This window comes from Boeremia exigua, assembly GCF_020726555.1.
Source record: "Boeremia exigua strain MPI-SDFR-AT-0100 chromosome Unknown C7974scaffold_3, whole genome shotgun sequence".
Taxonomy (NCBI): domain Eukaryota; kingdom Fungi; phylum Ascomycota; class Dothideomycetes; order Pleosporales; family Didymellaceae; genus Boeremia; species Boeremia exigua.
In genome coordinates, this window is record NW_025763520.1 from 1,961,752 (window position 1) to 1,989,085 (window position 27,334).

Genomic DNA, 27,334 nt, shown 5'->3' on the forward strand with positions numbered 1-27,334 from the left:
ATGCACCATGCGAATCAATTACAGCTTGAGTTGAGCATGTACATCTAGCCTAGGCAAACCAGGGGCTGGTGGAGACAGCCTGTCAACTTAGCGGACTGCCTTAGGACTTGCACAACTTGGTTTCAAGGCACGGAATCGAGTAGGTGAGATCATGCAGCCAATGGCACTAGATCGGTAAAAGATGCAGAGTACCAGATAATGAAGCCAAGGAGACGTAGATTGGCAGATCATGTCAAGACGAAGCCAAGTAGACACGTAAGTAAGGGTGGGTGTAAACGAACCTTAGCTCACAATTACATGCGGAGATATCCGTGATCAGTCTGTAGAATCAAAATACTCCCGAAGCCGTCCTGATGCTCTTCTTGGCGAGCTCGTACGGGTCGGCACCGTGTATGAGTCGGACGTAGCACTCTCTTGTGCACACTGAACTTGTGTTCTTTATATAGACTCCCCACCATTTATCGAGAACATGCAGCTGACATTGACAAATGAGGCTGGCTGTCAAGACACATGTAAGCACTTGCCCGATCAAAGTTCATGCATACTCCAGAGGTTCGGAGTTACGCGTCCAAGAGGGTGCGCTCAGTGGCAAACTCGATAAGCCCGGAGGGGAAATGTATAGCATATTAAACACTTGGTAGTTAAAGGAGTGCACAGGCATCCTTGACACAGGACAGACACACCGCGATGAGTAATTTTTTCTTGTTCAACGTCTTGCAGGGCAACGTTAAAATCGACCGGCCACACAACAACTCTCTCGTGGGCGCTATGGAACACTTCGCTCAATTTAGAGGTGCTTCACGGCTATCTATGACATATTAGGTCCACATATATGCTGTCAGCTGTTACTCGAGTACCGATAGCGCAGTTGTGAGCAATATCTGACGACATCTGCAGTCCCACATTAGTTAAAGGTACGGCAAGGCCTAGGCACTCTCCCATCAGGCTTCACAGACGTAAGTGAAGGTGTCACATATATAATGGGCATTTGCGGGGAACCTCTACACCGGCGGTTTCAATTGCACGGGGTACGGTATTCAGCGTTGCTGTGCCTACCACTGACATCGGTTTTGGAAAGCCGATGGAGTATGGCCGTCATGCAACACTAAGGAACATGAGTCGCACAACAAGATTACTGAGTACTTGAATGATAGTCAGTCATCGGCTTTTTTAAAAGTCGCGGTCTCTTGTTCTCATAGTACTTACGATACTACTAAACACAGCAGCAGTTTTGTAGTGAATATTCTGCCACCCAAAGCAGTCAAGTTGCCTGTGTAAGGCCGTGCAGTATACGCAGAAGACGTAAACTCATGTATACTATAGAGAAAACGGGTTGGACTAACGAGACTCAGCCTGACCTAGAGTCTGGTGCACCTTCACGGAAGACATGGAGCAGCACCAGCGTCAGCCTACCAACTTCAACAATCTCAGGTACCTCCCTAGGTGTTTGTTGAAGCAGCTTTCTGTCCACATCTCCTTGCACCTGTCAACCTCCATATAGGAGGGTCTAGCCCCTATGGGCCACGTGGCGTTTCAAATTAGGTGCCTATAACGGCGGTCCGTCAACGATTGATGTAGCGGGCCGCTCGGCGTGGCGCACACCGCCAATACTCCACGATACTAGCGAAGATAGAGACGATTTAGTAGCACATTCAAAGTATATTGCGTAATTAGAATAGGCGGGACAGACTAGCTAGGAGGGTGTGTTTCGTCTCGGCCCTCATGGTATACCAGGCAGCGATGTGGAATTGAAGAAATCTGCAGTACAGTAAGCACCATAGAATTGAGCTGCTGTAAGGAAGTTCGATGCCCACAGTGATATAAGTACAATTAACCGGCCTCATGGTTGTGGCAGGAGCTCGCCAGCAATCCTGCCTCCACATCCTCGGCGGAATGATCCTGCACAGCGGCCGGTACCAGCTTCTCCACACGCAGGAAAGTGTGCTTGTGATCCGTAATATCAAGAACAGCTAGGAGCTCGGCATTTGCTGTTTTCGGATAGTCGCCGCATGTGTCTTCCCAATCACCTGCCCCAACAGCCTCGTGTGCCAGCCGCTGGAGCTGTAGTGTGTCGTTTGAAGTCCATTCCAGACTCGAAAAGGGGTTTCTGTTCTTCTGAATCGCTCTTACAAAACTCGGCAAAAGGATTGAGATGACGATTAGCAGGCCGCCCATAGAGAAGATTATGATCAGTCCAAGCACGCTGAAGGAGGTGTACGAGTCGGTGCGGATTTTCTGAGTGCCACACAGAGAGGGTTTATCGGTGGCATTGGGAGGCGAGTGGAACTGCGTCGCATATGGGAACACAGGCCCGGTTGCTTGGTCGAGAATCGCACGTTGCAGGTCGGCGAGTGTGAATTTGAACCAATGCTCTACTTCAAGCTCCCACTGATTGTTCGGTAAGCCGTACAGCCCCATAGGTGAGGAAATCTCAGTCGCTAACAGAGCTTGGTGACCCAATGCTACTGTGAGCTCAGACATCCCACCTGCCATCTCTGTGGTACTGGAAGCATACCATGAGAATGCAGTCCTGTCTTGTGGTTGAGTGAAAAGTGTGGATGTCGCGATGCGGACAGCCTCAAATATACCCACAAGTGGCGTACAGCTATCGTTCGACTTTCGAGACGGGTTGCAGAATTGATATTTCTGGACGCAAGCCAGAGCAGATGCGGGTTGGTTGCTTGTGTAGACCTTGCTTTTGCTGAACAGGCCATAGCGTTCGAAAGGTCCTTGCGTGGCCGCAAACCAGGGATCGTACACAGGAGTGGAATAAGGCATGTCGTTCGCCCTGAGAATGACTACTGTCATGTCGACGTCGGAAATGCTTAGCTCTGGGATTGGTTTGAAGGAGTTGAGATACATGGTTATGTTGTTATCTTCTACGGCATAGCGAGTGAACATGCTACCATACCCTGTTAGCTTAATTCAGCTTTTGCAGTCGGGTAAAGACATACGATAGGCTGTACTGGTTTTGATAATGCGTTTCCTTTCCCCTCCTGTCGATAAACTGATACGTGCAACCATTCTTGTACTCATTGCAGCCCCTCGGGTCTCCCCCGTATAGCAGCGAAATAATTGTTGCTGAAGAGTTGGACCTCCACCTAACAAAATCTTCTCCAAGCACTGGCGTACATTCGTTGACTGTCCGGTAAAGAAACCTTGCCGATGGCGGCGTGTTAATTCCAAGATCAAAGTGGCTGTTTAAGTAACCAGAGTCCAACTGAATGGTATTATTGAGTGAACGACATATCCGGTCCTTCCCCAGAAAAGGGCAATCCACATTGCGAGTCAAGGTGTAAGGAAGATTGTTTCGAACAAAGGTGCGGCAGCTATCCGTAGACCCGTGGTCTGCGTAACAAGTGGCCGAGTAAGTCGCGCTTGACTTGGCCCTGCTGCTAAGATATGTTTGGGTAAGGGCATTATTCTCGACCGTGAACAAATTGTGGTTTAGAGTCGCACATCTGTCGCCTACAACGAGAACTTCGCCCCCTCTTGAGGTAGCGACTCGAGAGGAGAAAACGCCAGCAACTGCAAAGGCGCAAAAGGTGACAAGACTCATAGTCAGCGGAAGCAAAGCAGGCTTGATAGAGGTCATTGGTGCTTTCTTGCGCCAGCCCCAAGACAATTTCGACAGTCTCCACAGCGCGACTGCGCTGGTGTCAGAGTTGCGAAGTATTGCTTGGCGTTGATGGTACAGCGTATCTTGCACTCCCTGCTGACTCGTGCTCTGGTGTATGATAAAGGAGGTGATTGTCCAGAAGCAGCTACCAGTGAAGGTCACGAAGAGTGCGAGGAAGGCGATGAGTAATCCTCCTTGTTGCAGTGTGGTTGTCAGTGTAAGCCCAGTGATGTATCCCTGCGACCAGTTCGTCCAGACTCCAAGATATACTGGGATGTCCTGATTGGAGTTACTTGCGAAGATTTCAGACATGGTGGATTGAGAATGTGAATCAAAACCCCGCCCCGCCAGGCTCTCCTCGACACTATGTATCCAGTCATGTTGTGGGGGCCAAGTCTGCTTATGGTAACACAATGCATCCACAGCATCGGCTCACCCACAGACTTAGAAATACGTACCTATCTTCCGCGAGGAATTGCTGTTCAGGTGTTCATGCGGCTTTTTCAAGAAGCACCCCCAAGTGGGGGCGAAGTCACCCATCTCGCGAGTGCGACGCTCCCCCAAATATGCTCCTGAGTTCGCTTTGACAGACATGGAGAGATTGAGGTAACGTATTAGACCTTATGCTTTGTAGAATTCTTGTAGGTTATCAACCTTTGGTGTCTTTTCGTGTGCGAGTTTAACACGAGGCTGAGCATTTAGCCTTGCCACTTTTCGTGTTACTGATTGGTTGCTCAAAACCACGCGGCTCAGATTAGGTTGGTACTGTACGTCGCACAGTCTTTGCTGTTGGAATTTGACGATAATTTCGTGGCGTGCAACAGGGTTTTTATGATATGCTTTGAGCGCTTATATACAGCATGGGTAGCCGCATAACATCTTGGAGCTATCTCCCATTGGCCAAGCATTGACAAGTGAGAGAGTCATCATTCGTCAAACTCCACACAATAAGCGCCCGCTCCCTGCTAGCTTACGGCTATTAATCCCTCTCTGTTAGCTCTTGCAGCTGAATGGGAATGTGTTGCATTAGCTGTATGCTAATACAGAGTATGTACATACATTATTCAGGTTGTAAGAGAGTCTGGCCAATACAAACAGCGCAATATTCTGGAGATCTTCCAAACAGATTGCACACTGCGCCATCATGTATGATGTATCAGCCACTCTTCTTTGGTTGAACCCCTGCATACTGCATGATCCTGCTGAGGGCGCTAACATGTCTGTGCACTGGGCGCGGCTGTGTGTAAGTGGTGTTATTTGAAGAAGGGGTCCGCCCATTGTCTCATCCGCTTCTATCTCTTCCTCCTTTCCGTTGCCCATCAAAGTCCATGCCATGGCACAGTCACGCAATGGCGGGTACTGCTACTTCCGCAATGGTACAACATCCCGGAGTACTATGGGCGAAGCTTACCAACCATGCAACAACTCTACCCAAGGATCTGCATGCTGCGGCACAAATCACGAGGGCGCAGGAGATATCGGAGTCGCAAACGATAGATGCTTGCCGAATGGTCTTTGTCAGAACTTTGTGGGATATGATCCAGCCCTGAACAACGAAGGTCAGCAGCTGTGGTGGAGACAGGGCTGTACAGATCCTACATGGCAGAGTCCTTATTGCTTGGGGAACGTGTGTAACGGGACAGAGGTATCCTTCAACGTACACATCCACCCTCGAGGACAGTACTGACGTTGGAGTGCAGTACGCTTTCGATAATGCACCAGTAAGAAACTGCGGAGGAAACGCGTGGTGCTGCGGAGACGAAACTTGTTGTCAGACTGCTAGCAATATATTTCAGCTTGCAGCAACTGTTGGCCCGTCGTCGTCCGTTCCCTCGGAAACGCCAGCGTCTTCGACATCCACTTCGACACTTACTTCGACATCCACTTCTCCATCTGCCACCTCTTCGCACGCAGAAACACCCACATCAAGAGGGCTAAGCACAGGCGCAAAGGCTGGTGTTGGCGTTGGCGCAGCTGTAGTGGTGTTGGTGGCTATATTGACTGCATTTCTTCTATTCAGGCGGCGGAAGTCCAAGTCTGCAGAGCATGATCAGACTGGAGCGTATATGCCCTCTGCGACTAGCGTTGCGGGTATGCGTGAGCAAAAGCAGTCACAGATTGGCGTGCATGAATGCGATGGCAACGAGACCGTTGAAATAGATCATGGACATATTACGTACAGATATCCTGCAGAATTGTGGGGAAACGATGCACCACGAGAACTGGATGCTTAAGGAACAAGAGCTCGGTGACGACACTTGAATCTGTGTGGACAAACCAGAGTGAGAAGGGTGAGAGCGACTGGAACGTGAGACCGGCAGATTGGTAGAGCAGTACAGCGCGGTCGGTTTGACCCCTCAGCTTAAACCAGAGCATCTTTGATGCTACAACTTCTTTCCCCAAAGGCTAAATGCGGTGTTGTAGCGTGTTGTAGCGTGTTGTAGCGTGTTGTAACTTCCTCAGAATCCCCATCACAACGCCAGTTAGTACTCAGCGATTGTAACGAAATATCGCAAATCTTCTCGGCACTGCAAAAACCTACCATTGCCGAAATCGTGCTCGGATTTGAGAGTGTGCTCTTGGATGCACTCGAATCGGGTCACTTGTTGTATGTAGCATACTGGCAAGCCTACTACCAGATTGTTGGGTGTTTGCTTTAGCATGGTGCGGTGATTGAGTGATTTAGGGCTTCGTAGCTGGCGAGTTGCGATATGAGGGTTGGCGTGTCAAAGGTTCTATTGAAGTACTTTGTACGGCCCCATGAAAGCGAACAATCGATAGGGTATGTAGTGCGACTCCTGTTAGCTCACTGGGCTGATGCGCCCTTTTAGAATAGTGGAGAAGTTGCAGCAAGAGAAATGCCAGAGGATGTGCAACGATTTTACGATGCGGGGAGGGAAAGCACAGCCTCGCGACTCGCCCCGCTGTCAGCCATCTGCCCCACCATCCCTGTAACCTGGCGAATAACGTCAACGTCTTAATGCGACTTTACTGTGTTTTTAAGCTGATATGTCAGGTTTTTAAACCTATCAACTTCGTTTACTTTTCAGTGGTGTTAATGTCAGCTCTGAACACTGCCGAACACCTAAACACCTTCTCCCTCATAGGCCATCTACCGAGTCTCTGGAGCCTCCTCACGGCCGCATTTACACACTACGTATTCGCCCCTATCGATGCGACTCTTAACTTATAGTGATGATGGAAGGCTTATGGTCACTCCCGATATTGTCGATGAAGCCATATTACCTCCTTATGCGATCCTGTCTCATACTTGGGGAGAGGAGACGGACGAGGTCACTTTCGAAGACCTGGAGGAGAACATAGGCAAAGACAAGCCTGGCTTTAAGAAGATTGAATTCTGTCGGGAGCAGGCAAAGCGGGACGGGTTAAAACATTTTTGGATCGACACCTGCTGCATCGACAAGGCGAACAAGGCTGAGCTATCGCTGGCCATCCGATCTATGTTTCGCTGGTACCGTAACTCGAACCGATGCTATGTCTACTTGTCAGACGTTTCCGCTCCACCTCCCGGAGCCGAGCAAGAAGCGAACCCGCTACTGAGGGCTCTGGAACTCCGAGCAAGCAAGTGGTTTACCCGCGGCTGGACGCTGCAGGAGCTTCTAGCACCCAAAATTGTTGAGTTTTTTTCGCGTGAAGGGCATACGCTGGGTGATCGAGCATCACTGAAATGGCAGATTCACAGGGCCACGGTTATCCCACATGCAGCGCTGGAGGGGTGCCTGTTATCTCAATTCACGGTCAACGAGCGTCTTGGATGGATACAAAACCGTCAAACTAAGCTCGAAGAAGATAAAGCGTACTCTTTGTCAGGTGTCCTTGGAGTTGAACTAATGCCAGTCTATGGTGAAGGTGCCAATGAAGCGTTCAGACGGCTTCACAACGAGGTTGAGAAATTGGAAGCATGCCTGCGTGATTTACGCTCTACCGATCCCGGTGACGACAAGAAACGAATCGAGGACGCAAAGGGCGGCTTGCTGACGGACTCATACTGCTGGGTGCTGGACAACGCCATGTTTCAGCAATGGCATAATGACCCACAGAGCCAACTGCTATGGATCAAAGGTGATCCTGGCAAGGGAAAGACGATGCTTCTTTGTGGCATCATCGACGAGCTACAGAAGACATTCGCCAAAACTGCATCAGTATCATACTTCTTCTGTCAGGCTACAGACTCGCGCATCAATAGCGCTACAGATGTGCTGCGTGGAGTACTGTACTTGCTTGCCAGACAGCAGCCAACCATTATTGCGCATGTTCGCAAAGCATACGACCAGGCAGGCAAGTCTGTGTTTGAGGATGCCAACGCATGGGTTGCGTTAACAGAGATCTTTGCAGATTTACTGCAGGATTCAAGCTTGGGCGAAACCTACATAATCATCGACGCGCTGGACGAGTGTGTCGTCAACTTACCAAAGCTGCTCCAGTTTGTCGCACGGCATTCATCCACGTCCTCCCGCGTCAAGTGGATCGTCTCGAGCCGGAACTTACCCCATATAGAAGACCAGCTAGAGTCAGTACAGTGCAATGTGAGATTGAGTCTCGAACTTAACGCGGAGTCCGTGTCTGCAGCTGTTCGCGTGTTCATCCAACACAAGGTTTCTCAGCTGGCACAGCAGAAGAAGTACGATCAGAAAACCCAGGACGCGGTGTTTGAGACATTGACATCGAATGCGAACGACACCTTCCTGTGGGTAGCACTTGTGTGTCAAGAACTGGAGCAAACAGCGAAACGAAACGCCTTGAAGAAGCTTTCCTCCTTTCCGCCGGGGCTAAATGCGCTATACGAGCGGATGATGCAGCAAATACAGATGTCGGATGATGCTGGACTCTGTATACATATCCTGGCCTTGACTGCGCTCTTATATAGACCCATTACGCTGGAAGAGCTCAGATCGCTTGCTGAACCGCTCGAAGACATCGCTGACGAAGAGGAGGTGCGCGAGATCATCAGACTCTGTGGGTCGTTTCTTACTCTACGAGAAGACACAGTCCGCTTTGTACACCAGTCCGCACAAGATTTCCTCTTTACAGAGGCGTTTGATGAGGTCTTTCCAAGCGGAATAGAAGCCGCTCATCTGGAAATCTTCACAAGATCGCTCGCAGTCCTGTCCAGGACGTTGCGCAAGGACATTTACTACCTGAAAGAGCCAGGGTTTCCTATAAATGACATTCAATCGCCTAATCCAGACCCACTGGTAGCATCGCGTTACTCGTGCATCTACTGGATCGATCATCTCTGCCAATCGATACATGCGCCACAGACAGATAGTCCTTGTGATATACAATTGATCAGCACAATCGACGAGTTCTTCAGAACAATATATCTCTACTGGTTAGAAGGACTTAGTCTGTGCAGGAGCGTGGCAAAAGGCGTAGTTTTGATGGCGAAGCTGGTCTCTCTAGTTCAGGTAAAACACATGCATGGAATATACTACCTAAGATACGAGGCTGACTTAGTAGTAGAAATGGGATATCGAGGATCTGACTGGAATCATCCGAGACGCGCACCGATTCATAATGTACCACAGACAGGTGATAGAGAGCTATCCATTGCAGACATATGCATCTGCGCTAGTATTCAGCCCAACAGGAAGTGCGATCAGAACTTTCTTTAAGCACGAAGAGCTGGAGGGTATCACTATCAGTCCTACCATGAGCGAGGATTGGAGTGCATGTCTACAGACACTCGAGGACCATATCAATCCAGTCGGCAAATTCCACACAGATTTCGTCGAAGTTCTAGCTTACTCGCACGACTCAACTAAGCTGGTGTCAATGACAAGGGATGATATCAAGCTGTGGGATGCAATTAGTGGCGAACGTTTGCAAACCATCACGGACCTCACACACCATTTCACATCAGTAGCTTTCTCATGTGACTCGACTAAGCTGATATCAGCTTCAAGTAACGGCACGGTCAGGCTGTGGGACACACTCAGCGGCGAGTGCTTGCAGACGCTCAAACAGAGTGTCAGTGTTGAAAGCCTCTCGAACGCGGCTTTCTCGAAAGACTTGACAGCTCTAGCAGTGTCCTACGACGACTCTATCGAATTATGGGATCTGAACAGCGGTCAGGTTCTGCAAACGCTTTGGGGCCCCACCAAACATGAGAATCCTACTGTTTTCTCACACGACTCGACCAAGCTGGCGACCATATCATTAGATGGACCTATTAAATTGTGGGATACAATCAGCGGTGAATGTTTGCAGACATTCAGCGGGCAGTATGTGTCTGTAGCTTTCTCGAGTGATTCGTTGCAATTAGCAACTGGATCGGACGATGGAACTGTCAGAATCTTGGATTTGAGTAGTGGGGTGTGTTTGCAGACGCTCAAGGGTCATGGCTGGGAAGTTCGAAACCTAGCCTTCTCGCATAACTCAGCCCAGCTGGCGTCTGCGTCCTACGATATGACTATCACGATCTGGGACAGCAGCACTGGAATATGCTTGCAAACGCTTGAGGGTCATGGCAACTCTATATCATCAATCACCTTCTCCCCTCTGATGCTACACCTTGCATCAGGGTCCAGAGACGGGGAAGTCAAGATATGGGATACTGGCGCCAGCACAGGCTCGCAGACGCTCAACGGTCACAGCAGTACCGTCACCAGCTTAGGATTCTCGCAAGATCTAGCTCGGCTGGCATCAATTCCAGTCAGTGAAAGTATCAAGGTCTGGGATGTAAGTGGCAGATCGTGTTCGGAAATACTTCAGGCAGACGAGATACGATCTTTTACCTGGTCGCAGGACTCAACGCAACTACTAACAGCATCCACTGGTGGCGAGATTGTTGCCAGGGATATTTGCAGTGGCACTCACCTGCCGTTGTTTGAAACAGAGATCGGACATGTGATCTCAATGACCCTTTCGCACGATTCAGCGCAGTTGGCAATATGCTCATTGACAGACAGCCACTTCGAGCTTTGGAATGTCCACGGTGGCGTTCTCTTGCAGCAATTTCATGGGCATACGGCACACGTGGAGTCGGTTTCTTTTTCACATGACTCGATCTATGCAGCGTCAGCATCGTACGACCACACAGTAAAGATATGGGATCTGAGTACTGGCCTGTGCGTAAATACCCTAAAAGGCCACGACAGAATTCCTGCGTCTGTGGATTTCTCGCCCAAAGATCCAACCAAGTTGGCATCATCGTCACGGGATAAGACTATCCGGCTATGGGATGTAGTCAGCGGTGCCTGTCTGCAAATTATCAACACCGGCAAGACTATCTACAGTCTCGAATTCGACCCCGATGGCCTTCATCTTCGCACTGATATAGGCGCCATCGAAATCCAGCATCTTGGTTCTTCGGACGCAGAGGGTATTTCGGAATCCAGCGAACCACTATATTCAGGGATCAATCTCACTTCAGATGGCTTGTGGATCAGGTATGGGAACAAGAACATCTTATGGATACCACCAGAGTTCCGAAGCTACAGTTCTTCCGTCCGCGGAAATGTAGCTGCTATAGGTAGCAATTCCGGGAGGGTATGGTTGTGTACTGTCGACCCTGATGCCATGCGTGTCCATGCCGCCGGACATTTGACGCCGTAAGTACTATGGGATATCTCTCGCGACAGACGTGGTATCGATGCTGATGTGCATAGGATTGACGAAGACGCGCACCAATCGCGGCATCGATTTCCGGCGATCAGCACGGTGCAGGTTCGGAAATCGTGAGGAGGTGTTATGTCACGCTAAACAAACAAATGGACATTAAACCAAAAAATACCTCGCCAGAAACCTGAACCGCGCACGAACAGACCACAGCGTTCGTATCGTAGACGCTAGTGTATACTAACTGCTTGACTGAGGTGATGTTGTAAGGATTATAGCATCTTCGTCACAAGCACTTGCGCAAATTCCATGAAGCACATGGATTTTGCGGAAGTTGCACAAAACACCTAAGAGATTAGTGGAGATATCTCGTCTTTGGGAGTGGTTCCTACAAAACAAAGAAAACTCGCTCCAGGAACCTTCCGCTGATTCTAGTAACGTGCACATGCGTTCATGAACTCGAGGAAGTGATCGGCAGTTGTATAGTTTCACTCGCAGTCTCCATGGAGAAAATAGGCTTACCATTATCCGAGCCCATTGCATAGATTCCACAAGCCTTGCCGTAGTTGTAGCCAACTCAAACCCCTACTCTGACCACGGCAACGATTAAACTCAAAAAATGATCAAAACTCTGATCGACGAATGAAAAGCCCATCATCCAACAACCATTGGAACCCCTTACAAACTCGCAATCAACCCTGGCAAAACACTGTCCCGCGTAAACGCCCAGCTCGCCGAGCTGTCATGCGCCCTCCACGCCGCGCCGCTCCAGAACGTATTGCGCCCGCCCTGCAGCGCATACAACTTTGCATAGAACCCATCACGCGTTGCCTGCGCGCCGACCATCATGTTGTACGGGCTGTGGTTGCTGAAAGCTACGAACTCGGGTTCCGAGGGCGGCAGACCGTTGGCGGCTTGGTAGCGCTTGAGGGCGGCGAGGATGGCGGCCTGGGCTTCGGCGTCCGAGGGCGAGGAGCCGACGGGTGTGCCGTAGAAGACGAGGCTGAGGGAGGGGTTGGCGGGGATGGCATTTACGTTGTAGATTGCGGGCATTGGGGGAAGGGCGTAGGGTTGGTCGAGGGCGAGGTTTTGGAGCGTGGTGTTGGCGGGAGCCGCGTTGCGGATGATGGAGGTGTAGTAGCCGACGGCTGTGAGTTGGCTGAAGAGGCTCAGTTCGTTGCGATCGGTGTCGAGGTTTTTGAGAGCGGCTGGGGTGGGGGGAATGGTTATGAGCAGTTTTCTGGCGAGGATGAGAGTGCGGCCTTTGGGAGTGGAGACGAGGACCTTGACGGAGCCGGACGCGCTGATGCGTTCTGTGGCGAGCACGTTTGAGGAAAGAAGGAGTGATTGAGCTGCGAGAAGTTCGTTGGTGGCTCTCTCGAAGAGAAGACTGTTGTTCATCACTGAGCTGGTTTGGAAGTTGTTGGTGGTCGCAAGAAGACTGAGCGACATAGTGCGGATTATCTGCAGCGTGGGGAGCTCGAGTATGTCCCCGAAGGCGGAAGTGAGTCCAAAGATGGTTTGAACAGCATCGGCGATATCATACTTCTGCACGAACTGGCCGAAGGGCATGTATAAATCCTCAGGGACCGGGTCGGGAAGGTAAAAACCGCCGTTCAACTGAGAATACTGCTGGATCACAGCAGCATATCGCTGCAGAGCTCCCGCCAAAGCTGTCTGGTTAGCATTCGGCAAGCCCTCCAAAATCTGACCCGTCCGAAAGTCGACGTTCTGAGACGCAGCGCCAGGAGCAGGAGCGGCGAAGTCAAATCTGGTGGTGGAGAGATTGAAGCGCTCAAACCAATCGTATACGATGGGTTCGTCGTGATAGAGCTTCACTCCCATGTCAATCGGACTGCCGGATTCCGGATCGATGTAGGTCTCAGTATGCCCGCCCAGTCGAGCTTTACTCTCGATGAGCACGATCTTCTTGCCCTGGTCTTTGAGTTGAATCGCAGCGTAGGTTCCGACGCCGCCTCCACCAATAACCACAACGTCGGTGTTGATGATGCATTCGGGTTTGTAGCGGTTAGGGTTTAGGTTGTAGCGTTTGCTAGAAGAATCAGGGGAAGGGGAGGCGAAAACGAAGGAAAAGGTGATCGCCGCCACAGCGGCAGTTGATGTGAAGGGACGCATGGCTATACAGCTCTGTACGAACGAGATGTGGCGGCAGTGAAGAGTATCTAAATAGTTTGCTTGGGTCACTCTTCTCCACGAAGGCTATTGCTCTTGAACTGTACCCAAATTCAAGATAGAACCTCGTCACTCAACAGAACACTTACAATAAAGCTTCACAACTCAGCACAGTCCTTCTCTCATCAAACGATATATATATCACCACGGACATATCGGAACAAAATCCAAGCCTCTGGTGAAGCGGGGAAAAGCGTCATTTCGGACCCCACCCAACCGTGATCAGCTGTGCAGCTCGTTGCCACGAAAACAACGCCACGGACCTATCCAGGTCAGCACTAAGTACTCTCTCACACTGAGGCCGCAATCCAGTGCTGCAGATCACATTCAAGCGAATTGCAATACCGCTCAAGCACTCTCTGCGCGAAGGCCCGACACCAAAGTTAATTGGCATGAGGTCGTAAGCCCCGTTTCCGCGCCAGTGCCACGGACGAAATCTGATTTGTTGTGGCGCCATTGAGTTTTCAATGTCTCCTACCAAGACACGGAATTCCTTTTCGATAATCAAAGACGGCTGGATGGCCTGTGTAGATCCATGCAGATCCGGAGTCCTCGGTACTACCTGCTACCAAACGTCTTCTCAATAATCCAAAATGGACTGCCGATGACATTGTGCATAAGTTCAGTCGGAGCTGCACCCAGACGCTTCGGCGTCGAGTACCTATTGAGCACTATTCAGCGTATATCGTATTGTGTTCCACATTATTGTTGTGGTACGTATTATGCCTTGTCGGGCGCAGGCAGGCGGTGCGGAAAGGTGCGGTGAGAGCATGATTACCCATGCAGCGCATGAAGGTATGTCCGCATCTCGGGCGTGTAGGTAGTGCAGGAAATGAGGTTGGGCGTCACAAGTTGTGCTGTCACGCAGCGGGGAATGAGTCGAATCGATCGTGAAACCCATATCATATACCGCTAGAACGCCGCTCTATGCAATTGTCTATACTCAAGTCATCAGAAGACGCCCGGAATGCGTCCCTTCTTCTCGTTGTTGCCGAGCTCTTCCTCGCTCCAGCCACTGCCGGCACCAACCTTGCGTCCACCCTCCTCGCGCTTCACGCGACACCACAGACTGATGTCCTTGTCCATTACAAACTGCCACATGACGTATACCCAGCTCTTGTGTACTGGAAGCTCGTCGTAGAACTCGTGCGCGATGCGGTTGAGCTTGGGGAGGCGGGTCCACGGGATTGCGGGGAAGTCGTGGTGCTCGTTGTGCAAGCCGACGTTGTAGGTGAGGTGGTTGAGAATGCCGTAGTACGAGTACGTCTCCGGAATTGGGATCTTATTGGCGGGGTTCGAGGCGTCCTTTTCAGGCTTCTCGAAGACATAGTGCTCGGCGATGAAATGGCCGGCGCAGGGGTGGAGCGAACCAGCGAGGAAGCTGCTCAGGATCAGGTAGGCCAGTGACTTTGCGCCTGCGAACTGCACCAGCGCATAGTCAAAAGCGAGCTGGACAACGATATTGAACAAGTGGATCTTGGTGAGCGGCAGGTTGTAGATGAACATGGGCCGCAGAGCATAGAAAAGGATCTGACATGTGCAGAAGAAGGCCTTGCCAGCGACCGAGTCGAGAAACCACGCTTCAAAGGCGGTGGGCAGGTCGGTGTCGAGCCCATTCACGCCGAGCGACTTGTGGTGGGTCAGATGATACGGGCGAAACGAGGCGCTGTAAGGGATGCCGATAGGCAGGTTGGCGAAGACGGCGATAACGCGGTTGGCCAGCGGCGAGCGGAAGGCCAGGTTGTGCGAGATCTCGTGGATGGCGAGAAACAAGTTCTGGTTGGCGGTGGCGCCGACGACGTAGGCCGTCAGGAAGAAAGGCCACGACAGGAAGGGCGTGTTGCGGAGGGAGTAGGCGCAGGCGACCTGGATCGAGACAACGAGCAGGACAACCCATTTGGTGAGGGGCTCGGGGCCGCAGAGCTTAGTGACCTGGCGGAGTGAGCAATGGCATCAATGCACGTGGACGTGAGCTGCAGTACCTCGGGGTGCGCCTTGATGATGGCCATACGGCGGGTGCGGTGCGGCTCCTCAGTGTACGTCCAGAAGAAGTCCTCGTGGTCGTGGGCGGCTTGCGCCTGCTGCTTCTCCGCCGTGACAGTGAAGCTGCGGCTGGCGGGCTGGCGGGGCGGCACCGTGGCCGTAGCGGTCGAGGCACGCATGATGCAATTGCAAAAACAGAGCTGGCGACTAGCAATGGAACGAGTGTGTCGGCAGTCAGCGAGCAAACGAGGCCATGTTGAATAGGTACCAAATTGTCGGCGAGGGCGCAGCGGCGTCCTAGCCCTGTGGGGAAAGTGCCGTGTTGGTGGGTTCAGGGTAACGCCACCCGCCACCGCTCAGGGGCCGTGGCAGACCGTCAAACTACTCGTCACGTGCGCGTTGAAGCTGGCCACACTTGACGACCGTTGAACGCAATAGTCATCAATTGCATGGCTCGCCTCATATATCAGATCGTATGATAAGCCTCTTCCGCCGCCCTTTGACATCGCGCCACACCTCCCTGCCAATGCCTCTCCAGTGTCCCATCTCATCTTCGTCACGCTGGCGCTTGACGAAGCTCGACTTTCTCGTCTCCACAAACCACACGCTGCTCCAATAGAGCGTCACCAAGCCCAGAAATACGGCACTCAACCACAGTAGCAGCAGCACCATGCTTCCTTTTCTCATTGGCATTCCTATCGCACCGCTGAAGTCATTGACTAGGTCGACCAGCGCACTCACCACGGACAACAACAGGGCCGCCGAGAATGCAAATGTGACAGCTAGTCCGGACCAGAACATGCTGAAGTAGATAAGTAGCCGCGACTGCGGGAAATACATGGCTGGAAGGGCGGTTAAAACCGACAGCATCGATCCAACCATGCTGATGACGAGGAACGCGAACGCAGCTTTGCGAGCTGCATCTAATTTGTCGAGGGTGTCATCGAAGGAAGAGAGCATTTTGGCAATCAGCGGCACCGATACTTGCGTCTGCCCAACGACGAGCGACGAGCTAACGCTCCTGCCTAGATTGGACATGCCTAGAACGGTCAGTCCGGCTCGACATCATCTGGATGCACATTTTCTCACTCTGTTTGGCGTCTTCCCAGCTGCTGCATTCACCCACTTTGGCTCCGTCTGCATTGCTTTCGTCTGGAACAGCGAGCTCGCCAGAGCAGATTTGCTGAAGGTAGACATAGTAGAAGTCCTTGACGCCCATCTGGCTGACAACTCCCTCCACTACGCCATTGACCACATCACCGAGGCCGTCATTCACGGCATCGGTGAGGTTACCAGAGAGGTCACCTAGCATATCGCCCAGCCCATTGAGAGGGTTGGCTGGATTCGCTGGGTTGAGTGGACTGTTCGTGGAGAACGGGTTGAGTGCATCTAGCGGGCTTGGCGTAGTGGACGACGTAGCTGCTGGAGCTGCCTGTGTCGTAGTCGCCCTTTCGAAAGTGATTATATTCTGACCAACATGAGAGGCATTGATCTGCCGTTTGTCAGCTTCCGCTCCTTGGTAGTCTGTGACAAACGTACAACGACGAGGTACTGCCCCTCCAAAACGCCCACGTCCCGCCCAGCCAACACCACCACCAACGTAAGCACAAAGGCTACAAGCGACAGAACGAGCGGGAATACTCCCGAGAACCTGTACTTCATCATGACCCGCCTTGGCGTCTTTGGTGGTGCAGGCAGCGCCTTGTAGTTCGAGCGTCGTTGGTCTCCAAGGTCAGGTTCAATGACAATTTTCTCTTCTAAAAACATATGCGGGGTTTGAATTTCCGTTGCCATGGTCGGAGTTGTCATGTATAGATATGCACCTAGTGCGTCATCCGAGCCTACCTATGGAATGCAACCGGAGTGCAGCTCGGTGGCATTACATAGAGTACTCGTCGAGAGTTTTCTACCAGAAGTCGCACATACACGCAGCAGTGATGTAATGTTTCAGCACACTGAAAAGCAAGGTGCACCTTTGAACTATAAAACCGATGTTTCTTCATGAGTCGCGGCTTGGGGCGTAGCCGTCGTTGCAAAACTGAGCTTAATTGATGGTCGAATGTGGCAGGGCCCGTGAGCGGAACCTTAGTCTAGGGCAAAGAATATGCAAGCGGAACTAACAGGCCCTGCTTCGGCGTTGTCACAGAGTTCTCGATAGTGGCATGTTCAGTAGTCTCCGTGACGACAGTACGACCTATATCAGCCCCAGAGCAGCACAACAGCAGAGACGGCGAACGCAATTCCGCTCGGCATAGTAATCTATAGCAATCAACGGTTGTTTCTGGGTCTGGTGTTGACATGTGTGGTGACATGCTTAGACCTTGCTGTCTGGACATGGTGTGACGCAGACAGCTTCAGTTGCACCATGCTGCCAACACCTCAAACCAACATGGGCGATCCGTCGATCACCATGATGAGAATAAGAGCGCGATCGCCTTATTTACTAAATCCGGTGGGATCGTTGACTGTATCCTTGCCACGATCGGGATGTTGGGTCTTCTGTACCTCGTACAGGCGACGATTCAAGGCCGGTGCAAATCTGGTACATACAAACCATGACTCGCACGTGTTCGTGCACCCGAATCCGAGTCGCTGCTGATGGTCGGTCATCGATGAACTGCATATCTATCTGTGGTATCCTTCATGGTAAATTTGGTGAGAATCGGCATGTGGTATTCGTGGGGACAGTTGTGCGCTCCCGATGCGTCTGATGAGCTCCTTGTGCTAGCGTGCGTGAGGTCCAACGGTACCCAACTAGATAGCGAGAGTACGAATATGTATCCCTTCTGCGATCATTCTGATCTCGCCAGAGTATGGGCTATGATCCAAAACTCAGATCAGCTCCAGCAGCTCCAGCAGTGTGCGAACTCTTGTCTTGGAAAGCCATGAGGACCGTACTGTTCGTTCTCTCTAAGCTCTGACCTGGTGACTCTCTGTTATATCCTACTGAAGACGGGAAACACTTACCAAGCAAATTCAGAGCTCAGTGCATATCCTGCATATCTCAGTGTTTCCAAAGCTCGTTGTTTACAGCAGAACGTGGGGCGACAACGCTAAATGACTAAATGAATCCCACAGACATATAGCGCGGCTACAACTGACAAAACTAGGCTGCTTTGAGACAAGAGTGTTTAGGTACTCACTGCACCAAGAACAAGAGACATCATTCGGTGAGGCTGGTATGATCTAAAGTATCCATTTAGCCTCTGGCTGCGCAGTTCTGTAGCCGTCATTTAACTTGATTTACGCAGACCTTTCATGCATACCCGTATGGTGGTAATTCCGAGAGTCACACATTATTGGCTGTACGAAGCACGATCGCGTTCCCTTCCTGGAAGGTGCTCGAGTGTGCAAATTGCCTCGGCAGCACCTAGCATCGACACTCCGGCAGAGCCGCACCTGTACCGCGAATCATATGCCTCTACAGTCAACTTATCTCCACTCCGCATGTGGACTAACACCTGGGAGGCAGCGAGCGGCAGGTACGCCTGGATCTTTATCTGACGCTAGTACTCAGATTGGCAGGAGGGTGGAATTATCCAAGCTTCGTCAAGACCCATGATGAGAGGCTTGTCTTTGCTTGGATTCCGCGCAGGTATTGGCACCGTGCATGACAGGCTGCAAAGCTAACCTGAGAAGGCAGTTGAGAGACGAGATGCAGGCACGGGTTGCTACCGCCATGAGTACTTAAGGGTAGACGGTGCTGTTTTTGAAAGCCACTGCTCCTGTCCAAGTCAATCACACCAGTAGTAGAAATGGCACCAGTCCTCAGCTTCCTCATCGGCTCCTTGTTGGCTGCAAGGGGTCTTGCAGACCCCTTCGAGAAGCTCTTCGCTGTTCCTGAGGGTATGTAGTTTCCACCCTTCACGTCCAATCACGTGTACTGACAAGGTTCTCAGGATGGAAATCCGCAGGTCCTGCTGCCGAGTCGCAGGTTCTCAGGCTGCAGATCGCTCTGCAGCAAGGGGATGCTGAAGCATTCGAGCAGCACGTCATGGATGTGTCTACACCCAGCAGCAAGAAGTACGGACAGCACTTCGAGTCGCACGACGAGATGAAGAGGATGCTTCTTCCAACTGAAGAGGCGTCTTCGTCCGTGGCTGCTTGGCTCAAGACTGCTGGCGTAGAAGACGTCGAGCAGGACGCAGACTGGTTGACGATCAAGACCACCGTTGGCGTCGCCAATAAAATGCTCGACACTAAATTCGCTTGGTACGTTTCTGAGGAAGCGAAGCCGCGTAAGGTTCTACGCGCCCTCGAGTACTCTGTGCCTGAAGACATCGCTGCCCACATCAACCTTGTGCAGCCTACCACACGCTTTGCTGCCATCCGCGCGGAACATGAGACCGAGAAGGAGATCTTCGGTCTCCAGCGTATCGACCTCGCTGCTGGCGCGGGCCTTGCCGTTAACTGCGATACTGCAATCACCCCTGAATGCTTGAAGCAGCTCTACAAGATCGACTACAAAGCCGACCCTAAGAGTGGTAGTAAGGCTGCCTTCGCTTCATACCTTGAGCAGTACGCTCGCTACAGCGACATGGCTCTTTTTGAGAAGAACATTCTCCCAGAAGCGGTTGGCCAGAACTTCTCCGTTATTCAGTACCGTGGCGGTCTAAATGACCAGAACTCCTCGGAGGACAGCGGTGAGGCCAACCTGGACGCACAGTACATGCTCGGTCTTGCTCAGCCTCTCCCTGTCACTGAGTTCAGCACGGGTGGTCGTGGTCCCTGGGTTTCTGACCTTGACCAGCCTGATGAGGCTGACAGCGCCAACGAGCCCTACCTCGAATTCCTCCAGAACGTCTTGAAGATGCCGCAGAGCGATCTTCCCCAGGTTATCTCTACCTCATACGGCGAGAACGAGCAGAGTGTCCCCAAGTCGTACGCTCTGTCCGTGTGCAACCTCTTCGCCCAGCTTAGCTCCCGTGGTGTCAGTGTTATCTTCTCTTCGGGTGACTCGGGTGTTGGTTCTGCCTGCCTGAGCAACGACGGAAAGAACACGACTATGTTCCAGCCTCAATACCCTGCAAGTTGCCCTTGGGTGACTTCGGTGGGATCCACTCGATACCTCAACGAGACTGCTACTTTCTTCTCATCTGGTGGTTTCTCCAACTACTGGAAGCGTCCTTCATACCAGGACGATGCCATCAAGGCTTACTTCCACGTTCTCGGCGAGAAGAACAAGCCTTACTTCAACCGTCACGGTCGTGGCTTCCCTGATATCTCGGCTCAAGGTGTCGGCTACCGTGTCTACGACAAGGGCGTATTGAAGGGGTACCAGGGCACGTCTTGCTCTGCGCCTGCCTTCGGTGGTATTGTCGCGCTTCTCAACGATGCTCGCCTCAGGGCTAAGAAGCCTTCCTTGGGCTTTTTGAACCCTCTGCTGTACTCTAACCCCAATGCTCTCAACGACGTTGTCCTTGGTGGAAGCACGGGTTGTGATGGTCACGCCAGGTTCCACGGTGCGCCCAACGGCAGCCCCGTCATCCCGTATGCCAGCTGGAACGCCACCGCTGGATGGGACCCGGTATCAGGTCTCGGAACGCCTGACTTTGGCAAGCTGCTGAAGGCTGCTGTTCCTAGCCGTTACAGGGCCTAGAGTCATCTGGAAAAGGTGCTTGTGAATAGATAATGATGATTGAAAATTTAAAAGACGTTATGATGCTATTTACTTTGTGCAATGATAAAGACTGTTCAGATGTGATATACTGAAGCTGCGTTGGCGATAGAGCAACGGTCGATCGTTGTCACTGTGTGATGTCAGCAAAGTCAATTTTAGGTGGCGTCGCGCTCAACCGCGGCGCGTCTGCAACACCAACAACCAAACAAACGACAATGGCGTTCACAGCTCTCAACAACCAGGCCCCAGTACAGCCGCCACCGGTGCAGGCGCCGGTCCCAAAGCCCGTTCAGGCGCCAATTGTACCCATCCAGTATCCACAAGAGATCGACACCGCATTCGCAGGCAATCACGAATTGCGAAAGCGTGTACACGCCGCCATAGATCAGAATCCCTCGCAGCGCACGCTTTTTCGCGATATATCGACGTTCATCTTAAATCAGGCTTTATCGCCGACCGCCGAGCCTACAACGAAGAAGCGCAGGTTGGACGACAGTAACGGTGCGCCCAATGTCGGAAAAGCAGCAGCCCCAGCTAGTACGGCAGCAAGTGATCTAGCAAGCGCTTCAAGGAAGGCATTCAAGTCATATGCTGGTGTCAGCTTCTCGATGCCACAGCGCAAGAAGTTCACACTCGAACTGATCGACAAGAAGGACGGCGGGATAAGGGCCATTGGTGCTACAGGCACCACCGAGTTTGCGTTGGCCTGGAAGGATGTAGACCAGGTGTTTTGTCTACCTGTGCCAGAAAAGGCCAAGAAACAGCACAACTTCATCATCGTGCCAGTGCATGGCGACGGCGTCAACCCTGTACCCGAAGAGCTGAAAGGATCAGCGCCAGAGCCTATCATATGGACATTCGAGGAGGCAACAGGGAAGAACATTGTTGAAGGCGAAGATCCAGGGCCAGGACCTATGGCAGAGGCAATACATCACTGCCTGATTCAGGCAGGCACTGGGAAGCAGGTTGTGTTCCCTGACGCAGACGAATTTGCCAGTGCCATTCCCGAGAGCCATCGGAAGGGCGAGAAGGCTTACCACGTGAAGGCACATAGGGGAAGCAAAGAAGGTACATCGGGCCTCCTCACACTACCAAGATCGCTACTAATACTTGAGCTAGGCTACCTGTTCTTCACGTCTGTTGGCATCATGTACGGCTTCAAGAAGCCTCTCGCCTTTTTCGATTTCGCCGCGATAAACAGCATATCCTACACTGCCGTCCTCCGCAATACGTTCAACCTCGTTATCACCACACAAACACAAGAGATTGAGTTCAGCATGCTCGATCAGGAGAACTTCGCAGGCATAAATGAGTACGTGCAGAAACATGGGCTGCAAGATGCCAGCATGGCGGCGGCGAGACGTGCAAAGAAGCTCAACGTCAACCCGCCTGCTGATAAAGGCAAACAAAACGGAGCGGTTGTGGCAGATGCACAAGTCGAGGAGGAAGAGTCAGAACTACAGAAAGCAGAGCGCGAGCTTCAGGACCAAGAAGATGACGAGGAAGAAGATGATGATTTCGATCCGGGTAGTGAGGGGGAGAGCGAGGGCGAAGGATCAGAGTCAGAGGATGAGGGTGGTGAAGGTGGCTACGACGAGGGCGATACGGCGGAAGTTGAAGACGAGGACGAAGAGATGGAGGAGTGAAGCACGGCGGAACTCTGTGTTGTAAATCATAGTCAGCTGCGCATGCATAGCCTGCGAAACATACGACAAGCAATGATACCCGATTATACTGGCACAGCTCATGTCTGCAAGAACATGAGCTGTTTCAACCGCCTTGCGGGCGCCGTAGAGCTAGCTAAGAGCGCTCGTTTAAGAAGGTACGGCTCCCACGGCTTTTCCTATCGAGCAGAGATCGCCAACCGCACCGCACGATCTACCTCCAGTATTCTATCTACTATTTCACCTATCAACACCTAGTTGTACCTACCTGGATACCAATCGCGTCAACGCAGTATCCATAGCATTCGAGCTGTCACCACCACAGCCCCCAACTAATGGCAGGGCACGTCCTCCTCATCTCCTGTTTACTAGCTGTGTGTCTACCTATCGTTTTCGTACAGTTGCCCCGCTTCAACATTGTCAAGGACCTTCGAGCTGAGAATGAGGCAGAAACACGACCCGCGGTACTACGACGACGATCACTATCACCACCAAGAAAGGCACTACGACGGAGCGCAAGACCCTATCCCGAGGCCAATATTGTCATCAAAAGCGCAAGGCCAGAGCAGGAGCAAGCCTGTTCTGAACAGCTTGCACGGAAGGCCACTGGGCGACAAAGATACCCGGGCGTTGTCATCTTCCAAGGAGACGCGTGTGCAGACGGCGGGGCCTCGCCTCAAGAGGGAAACAGGTTGAGAAAAGCGAGGGAGGGCAAAAAGCCCTGGGAACCACCGTTCAAGAGATTTCTTCCAGCATCCGAAGCTGTTATGAACAATCGAGGAGGGCGACGATCTGGTACGAGCACCTCGCCACATCGCATGAGAGGTCGAGACTTAGAAGCACGAGGTCTTGCAACAAGACTCTTCCCACCAGATCCTTCTCCCGAGATATGCCACGCAGGTGAGTATGAACGATGTTCAGAAGGACCCTCAGAGCCGCTACGGATACCACGAGAGCCATTGCATCGGCAGCTGCCAACATTGAGCCTACCACAAGCACATGGCAGGCAAAGCCAAATACCACTTCAAGCCCGTCAGCCAAGATATCCAGCAGCTCGGGATATACCACCGCAAATTACAGACGCAGAGTCGCTGCCGTCGCCACTCGATGGATCACCGTTGCATTCGATGTGCCATTCACCACACGAATCGACCACCAGAACTGTAGCACCAGCCGCCAGGATTGTACGTCCCCCCGGGTGTCACCAAAGGCATTGTAGACATGCTCACTCCGATGCCTCCCGATCGCACTCACCAAGCAGTCCACTCGCTGCTAGCAACGAGACTCACAAGGCCGTTGACCGAGACTTGCCAAAGTCTGTCCCGTCAGAAGATACTGAGAGCATCAAGAAGAAAGCCCACACCGAGACTCTCGGAGCTCCCAGAAAAGCATTCACATTCAGCATTCCCTGGCACGCGTTACTAGTCACCATGGGGCTCATTCTTTTCATCTTCGCTTTCGCCATATTGGTCGCTCATTGCCTGGCCTGGTTCCTGGTATACAAGACAGAAGCAAGATTGGGAGACGTGCGAAGTGGACTGTTAAGGGGTGGAGAGATGAAGCTATGCCTCTGTGGTAAAGGCTGAGGTTGATATCACACGTGATATACTTTCACATGACTCTCGATTTTGCATCAATGGATTGATCTCCAAATATCTAGCGCCACGCTACGCTAGTCTCGCACGCAAGCCAGCCGGACATGAAACTGGCGATGGTTGAGGGCGCGATCCGCATTCAACGATGGATTACGGTCTATCCGATGCTTGAGCGGCTTTTAGCAGAGGGACTAACGGTTTTGAGCAAACTGACATTCTCAAAACGGGCATAACATATCCAGCGCGTTGGAAGCGTGATGACAGTGGACCTCAGATTGAAGGTGCACAGATAGAGAACCGATAGTACCCCAGGGCCGCAATCGAGCAACTGCATGTCTTTTAATTTCAGTCCATCAAGATATGAGCTGTGAACTCGAAAACGCGTACACGTCCTCGCTGGCCGCGGAAGACGTCAATTCGAAATGATGACCTCACCCTGCTGAGGCTGATGGTGCGCGCTAGAGATGGCCCCACTTGCCCTTTCCCTGCACCGATCATCCTTCGACGGCACAGCACACCCTACTTTCAGAGCAGCATCCAGTCGCCGTCATGCATGTCAGTGTTTAACGAGCACATGCATATCACGTCGCCGACCGCTCCTGCGTGCTTCGCGGTGCTACTGGTCCGAAGCTGTTTTGGTACATAGTGCAACAACATTCAAAAAACAGCTCTCGGGTTAAGCGGAAGACTTGCATCATGAAAGCTTGAACATTCCTGGATCCGGAAGCTGGGGAGGAGATGGCGCGCATGGAGAATGTTCGCGGTGACGCCAGTCGCTAGTGCCCGTCGATGGGTGCGATGAGCGCCACTGGCGTCGGGGCGTCTTTGTCTGAGACAGACGTCACTCATCGCTTCAGCACTTGAAGATCACCGTATTACCCCCTAGCCTACCGACGAGGTTACTGAATAACATCCACTTTCTCTTCACGTCTGTTCGAGACCAGAGAAACCGCACTCTTGCGTTTCCAACTTGAATCTCCGATCCTGTACGAGACTAGCCAACATGGCTCTCAAGAACATCTTGCCGCTTCACAAGAAAGACGGAGAAGAACCGAGTGCACAACATCACCATGAGAAACGTCAGCGGGCCAACGGACACATCAATCAGAAAGAGTCCACCAGGAAAAGGCGACAGGGACGCTTCACCAGCAAATGGCGAAATGAGCTTGTCGCTATGACAGCCGAGTTTTGTGGTACCTTCTTATTCCTCTTCTTTGCATTTGGCGGAACTCAGGTTGCCAACACTGCCGCCCTCTACAGTGATACGCCAACAACAGATCAGCAAAACGGCAACAGCATCACCCAGACACCAAACACGAGTGTGCTTCTGTACATCAGTCTGATCTTCGGCTTCAGCTTGATGGTCAATGTTTGGGTGTTTTTTCGAGTCAGTGGTGGACTGTTCAACCCAGCTGTTAGTCGCCTTTGCTTGATCTAACTCACGCATGGAATGCTGATCGCAACTTTAGGTCACGCTGGGTCTCTACCTCATCGGTGCTCTTACCACCGTCCGAGCCATTCTCTGCTTCGTCTCGCAGATGCTGGCAGGCATTTGCGCTGCAGCTGTTGTCTCTGCTATGTTCCCCGGTGACTTGAACGTCTCGACTACCCTGGGTTCTGGTGTGTCTATCGCACAGGGTGTCTTCATGGAGATGTTTCTTACCTCTCTGCTCATCATCACAATTTTCATGCTTGCGGCTGAGAAGCATAAAGCTACCTTTCTTGCCCCCATCGGTATTGGACTTGCGCTGTTCGTTGCCGAGCTGGTGGGTGTCTTCTACACTGGCGGCAGTTTGAACCCCACCAGGAGCTTCGGACCTTGCGTAGTCACACGTAACTTCCCAGGATATCACTACATCTATTGGTTCGGCCCACTTATGGGTACGCTGTTGGCATTTGGTGTCTATAAGATCATCAAGATGGTCGAGTACCAAACTGTCAACCCTGGCCAAGACTTCGATGACCACGAGGTAGGTTATACATTATGCCTGCTCTAGAACCCCACTGACACATAATTAGGACGCTTTGTTCAAACCACCTACCAACCCAGAGACAGCTGGAGAAGTCGAACGACCAAACGTTGCCGCTATCGCTGCACAAGAAGCAGTTCGTGTTGCCAGCAGTTCATCGCATTCAGACAAGGACAAAGAGAGCGCGTTTGGCGCCATCGACAGGGCATTATCCTCATCGTACCACCAATCGTCGGACTCGCGAGATGGCAGGCGAAGCTCAGGTGATGAGTACCATCGCTCTCAGCACCACCACGGAGATGATCACCAACATGATTTCGAGCACCTGCCCGGGCAAACTAATACACAGACCCAATACTCACACGAGTACCGGTCTTCGCAGGAGCCCCAAAGAACATCACGGGATCATATGGCTTCGGACGCGGAGCTGTTGGCGAGGACTGGACATGCGCACTCCGTGAGCAGTCCAAAGAGCACAAACAGACAGCAGCCTTGGGTTTAGAGTGAGCTCGTGGATGTAATGTTTGGGTAAGCAAGGCGTTCAAGGTCTTTGGGAATACACATCAAAAGCAATATGCTTCTAGCGAGTACATATACTTCGCGTCTGGGTCGGGAATGATTTTGTCCGACATACACAATTTATTGTCACCATCATCGACAGCATTTGTCAGGCGGACCAAGATCTTGATGAATTATGACGACAACAAGGAAAGCTTATATGTCTAGGGCCGTCGACATATCTCCTCGCCTCATGCTCTACCAAGGGCTGCGTGACCACGGACGCGTACAAATACTCACCAAGCGCCAGATAACTCACATATAATTATTATATCAGGCGCACAGCACTCTCAGTTGAGCAGTAAAGATTTCATGTAGCATGAAGTTAAAGAGCCACCGCGCAGTCCTTCACGCCTTACGACACGATCATACTCCTAAGCGACACAAGCAAGGATTGAGGGATGTCAGCATATGCTGACCGTCGGTGATGCCAAAGACGGGTCCTACAAGTTATGTTCCCTTGATTGTCCTGCAAAAGCGCTACATGCCAACCGTTAAGGCTATCTCAGACATCACGAACATTATTTGTAAAAGGAGGATGTACACATACT

At 51.8% G+C, this 27,334-nt stretch overlaps 10 protein-coding genes across 10 annotated transcripts; 6 read left to right on the plus strand and 4 right to left on the minus strand.

Annotated features, from left to right (window-relative positions):
* Positions 1–1,750: 1,750 nt before the first annotated feature.
* Positions 1,751–4,085, minus strand: C7974DRAFT_131035 (uncharacterized protein). Its single transcript, XM_046135374.1, has 2 exons — positions 2,955–4,085; positions 1,751–2,902 (listed from the first exon to the last, which is right to left on the minus strand). Exons 1-2 carry the CDS (start codon positions 3,929–3,931, stop codon positions 1,831–1,833), a joined length of 2,049 nt encoding a protein of 682 aa, XP_046000445.1. The 5' UTR covers positions 3,932–4,085; the 3' UTR covers positions 1,751–1,830.
* Positions 4,086–4,454: 369 nt separating this feature from the next.
* On the plus strand, positions 4,455–5,917 carry C7974DRAFT_131060 (uncharacterized protein). The gene is made up of 2 exons (XM_046135375.1): positions 4,455–5,264; positions 5,320–5,917. Exons 1-2 carry the CDS (start codon positions 4,953–4,955, stop codon positions 5,851–5,853), a joined length of 846 nt encoding a protein of 281 aa, XP_046000446.1. The 5' UTR covers positions 4,455–4,952; the 3' UTR covers positions 5,854–5,917.
* Positions 5,918–6,635: 718 nt separating this feature from the next.
* Positions 6,636–11,601, plus strand: C7974DRAFT_131083 (WD40-repeat-containing domain protein). The gene is made up of 3 exons (XM_046135377.1): positions 6,636–9,048; positions 9,104–11,193; positions 11,251–11,601. Exons 1-3 carry the CDS (start codon positions 6,793–6,795, stop codon positions 11,321–11,323), a joined length of 4,419 nt encoding a protein of 1,472 aa, XP_046000447.1. The 5' UTR covers positions 6,636–6,792; the 3' UTR covers positions 11,324–11,601.
* On the minus strand, positions 11,602–13,463 carry C7974DRAFT_131084 (uncharacterized protein). The gene has a single exon (XM_046135378.1). The coding sequence runs from the start codon at positions 13,334–13,336 to the stop codon at positions 11,879–11,881; it is 1,458 nt and encodes a 485-aa protein (XP_046000448.1). The 5' UTR covers positions 13,337–13,463; the 3' UTR covers positions 11,602–11,878.
* Positions 13,464–14,097: 634 nt separating this feature from the next.
* C7974DRAFT_131077 (fatty acid desaturase-domain-containing protein) lies at positions 14,098–15,703 on the minus strand. Its single transcript, XM_046135376.1, has 2 exons — positions 15,376–15,703; positions 14,098–15,325 (listed from the first exon to the last, which is right to left on the minus strand). Exons 1-2 carry the CDS (start codon positions 15,553–15,555, stop codon positions 14,345–14,347), a joined length of 1,161 nt encoding a protein of 386 aa, XP_046000449.1. The 5' UTR covers positions 15,556–15,703; the 3' UTR covers positions 14,098–14,344.
* Positions 15,704–15,799: 96 nt separating this feature from the next.
* On the minus strand, positions 15,800–17,463 carry C7974DRAFT_131122 (uncharacterized protein). Its single transcript, XM_046135380.1, has 3 exons — positions 16,916–17,463; positions 16,466–16,868; positions 15,800–16,416 (listed from the first exon to the last, which is right to left on the minus strand). Exons 1-3 carry the CDS (start codon positions 17,183–17,185, stop codon positions 15,836–15,838), a joined length of 1,254 nt encoding a protein of 417 aa, XP_046000450.1. The 5' UTR covers positions 17,186–17,463; the 3' UTR covers positions 15,800–15,835.
* A 1,543-nt stretch (positions 17,464–19,006) lies between these two features.
* Positions 19,007–21,112, plus strand: C7974DRAFT_131111 (peptidase S8/S53 domain-containing protein). Its single transcript, XM_046135379.1, has 2 exons — positions 19,007–19,222; positions 19,276–21,112. Exons 1-2 carry the CDS (start codon positions 19,132–19,134, stop codon positions 20,973–20,975), a joined length of 1,791 nt encoding a protein of 596 aa, XP_046000451.1. The 5' UTR covers positions 19,007–19,131; the 3' UTR covers positions 20,976–21,112.
* Positions 21,113–21,211: 99 nt separating this feature from the next.
* C7974DRAFT_304418 (uncharacterized protein) lies at positions 21,212–22,642 on the plus strand (the record flags this gene model as incomplete). The annotated part of the gene is made up of 2 exons (XM_046137984.1): positions 21,212–22,064; positions 22,116–22,642. 2 exons carry the CDS (start codon positions 21,212–21,214, stop codon positions 22,640–22,642), a joined length of 1,380 nt encoding a protein of 459 aa, XP_046000452.1.
* A 365-nt stretch (positions 22,643–23,007) lies between these two features.
* On the plus strand, positions 23,008–24,329 carry C7974DRAFT_131125 (uncharacterized protein). Its single transcript, XM_046135381.1, has 2 exons — positions 23,008–23,055; positions 23,111–24,329. Exon 2 carries the CDS (start codon positions 23,428–23,430, stop codon positions 24,244–24,246), a length of 819 nt encoding a protein of 272 aa, XP_046000453.1. The 5' UTR covers positions 23,008–23,055; positions 23,111–23,427; the 3' UTR covers positions 24,247–24,329.
* Positions 24,330–25,097: 768 nt separating this feature from the next.
* On the plus strand, positions 25,098–26,969 carry C7974DRAFT_131158 (aquaporin-like protein). Its single transcript, XM_046135382.1, has 3 exons — positions 25,098–25,669; positions 25,725–26,225; positions 26,275–26,969. The coding sequence occupies exons 1-3, from the start codon at positions 25,259–25,261 to the stop codon at positions 26,725–26,727; spliced, it is 1,365 nt and encodes a 454-aa protein (XP_046000454.1). The 5' UTR covers positions 25,098–25,258; the 3' UTR covers positions 26,728–26,969.
* Positions 26,970–27,334: the final 365 nt, after the last annotated feature.

Bases quoted from the DNA above. Each gene is read 5' to 3' on its own strand.
- C7974DRAFT_131077 (XM_046135376.1), bottom strand. From the start codon at position 15,555: ATGCGTGCCTCGACCGCTACGGCCACGGTGCCGCCCCGCCAGCCCGCC. The intron at 15,326-15,375 runs GTACTGCAGCTC...TCACTCCGCCAG, and splicing joins TCATCAAGGCGCACCCCGAG to GTCACTAAGCTCTGCGGCCC.
- C7974DRAFT_131035 (XM_046135374.1), bottom strand. From the start codon at position 3,931: ATGTCTGAAATCTTCGCAAGTAACTCCAATCAGGACATCCCAGTATAT. The intron at 2,903-2,954 runs GTATGTCTTTAC...AGGGTATGGTAG, and splicing joins CAAAACCAGTACAGCCTATC to CATGTTCACTCGCTATGCCG.
- C7974DRAFT_131158 (XM_046135382.1), top strand. From the start codon at position 25,259: ATGGCTCTCAAGAACATCTTGCCGCTTCACAAGAAAGACGGAGAAGAA. The intron at 25,670-25,724 runs GTTAGTCGCCTT...TCGCAACTTTAG, and splicing joins GTGGACTGTTCAACCCAGCT to GTCACGCTGGGTCTCTACCT. The intron at 26,226-26,274 runs GTAGGTTATACA...ACACATAATTAG, and splicing joins AAGACTTCGATGACCACGAG to GACGCTTTGTTCAAACCACC.
- C7974DRAFT_131111 (XM_046135379.1), top strand. From the start codon at position 19,132: ATGGCACCAGTCCTCAGCTTCCTCATCGGCTCCTTGTTGGCTGCAAGG. The intron at 19,223-19,275 runs GTATGTAGTTTC...CAAGGTTCTCAG, and splicing joins GCTCTTCGCTGTTCCTGAGG to GATGGAAATCCGCAGGTCCT.
- C7974DRAFT_131084 (XM_046135378.1), bottom strand. From the start codon at position 13,336: ATGCGTCCCTTCACATCAACTGCCGCTGTGGCGGCGATCACCTTTTCC.
- C7974DRAFT_131122 (XM_046135380.1), bottom strand. From the start codon at position 17,185: ATGACAACTCCGACCATGGCAACGGAAATTCAAACCCCGCATATGTTT. The intron at 16,869-16,915 runs GTACGTTTGTCA...GACAAACGGCAG, and splicing joins AGGGGCAGTACCTCGTCGTT to ATCAATGCCTCTCATGTTGG. The intron at 16,417-16,465 runs GTGAGAAAATGT...TGACCGTTCTAG, and splicing joins CTGGGAAGACGCCAAACAGA to GCATGTCCAATCTAGGCAGG.
- C7974DRAFT_131125 (XM_046135381.1), top strand. From the start codon at position 23,428: ATGAACAATCGAGGAGGGCGACGATCTGGTACGAGCACCTCGCCACAT.
- C7974DRAFT_131060 (XM_046135375.1), top strand. From the start codon at position 4,953: ATGGCACAGTCACGCAATGGCGGGTACTGCTACTTCCGCAATGGTACA. The intron at 5,265-5,319 runs GTATCCTTCAAC...GTTGGAGTGCAG, and splicing joins ACGTGTGTAACGGGACAGAG to TACGCTTTCGATAATGCACC.
- C7974DRAFT_131083 (XM_046135377.1), top strand. From the start codon at position 6,793: ATGCGACTCTTAACTTATAGTGATGATGGAAGGCTTATGGTCACTCCC. The intron at 9,049-9,103 runs GTAAAACACATG...ACTTAGTAGTAG, and splicing joins AGCTGGTCTCTCTAGTTCAG to AAATGGGATATCGAGGATCT. The intron at 11,194-11,250 runs GTAAGTACTATG...TGATGTGCATAG, and splicing joins GCCGCCGGACATTTGACGCC to GATTGACGAAGACGCGCACC.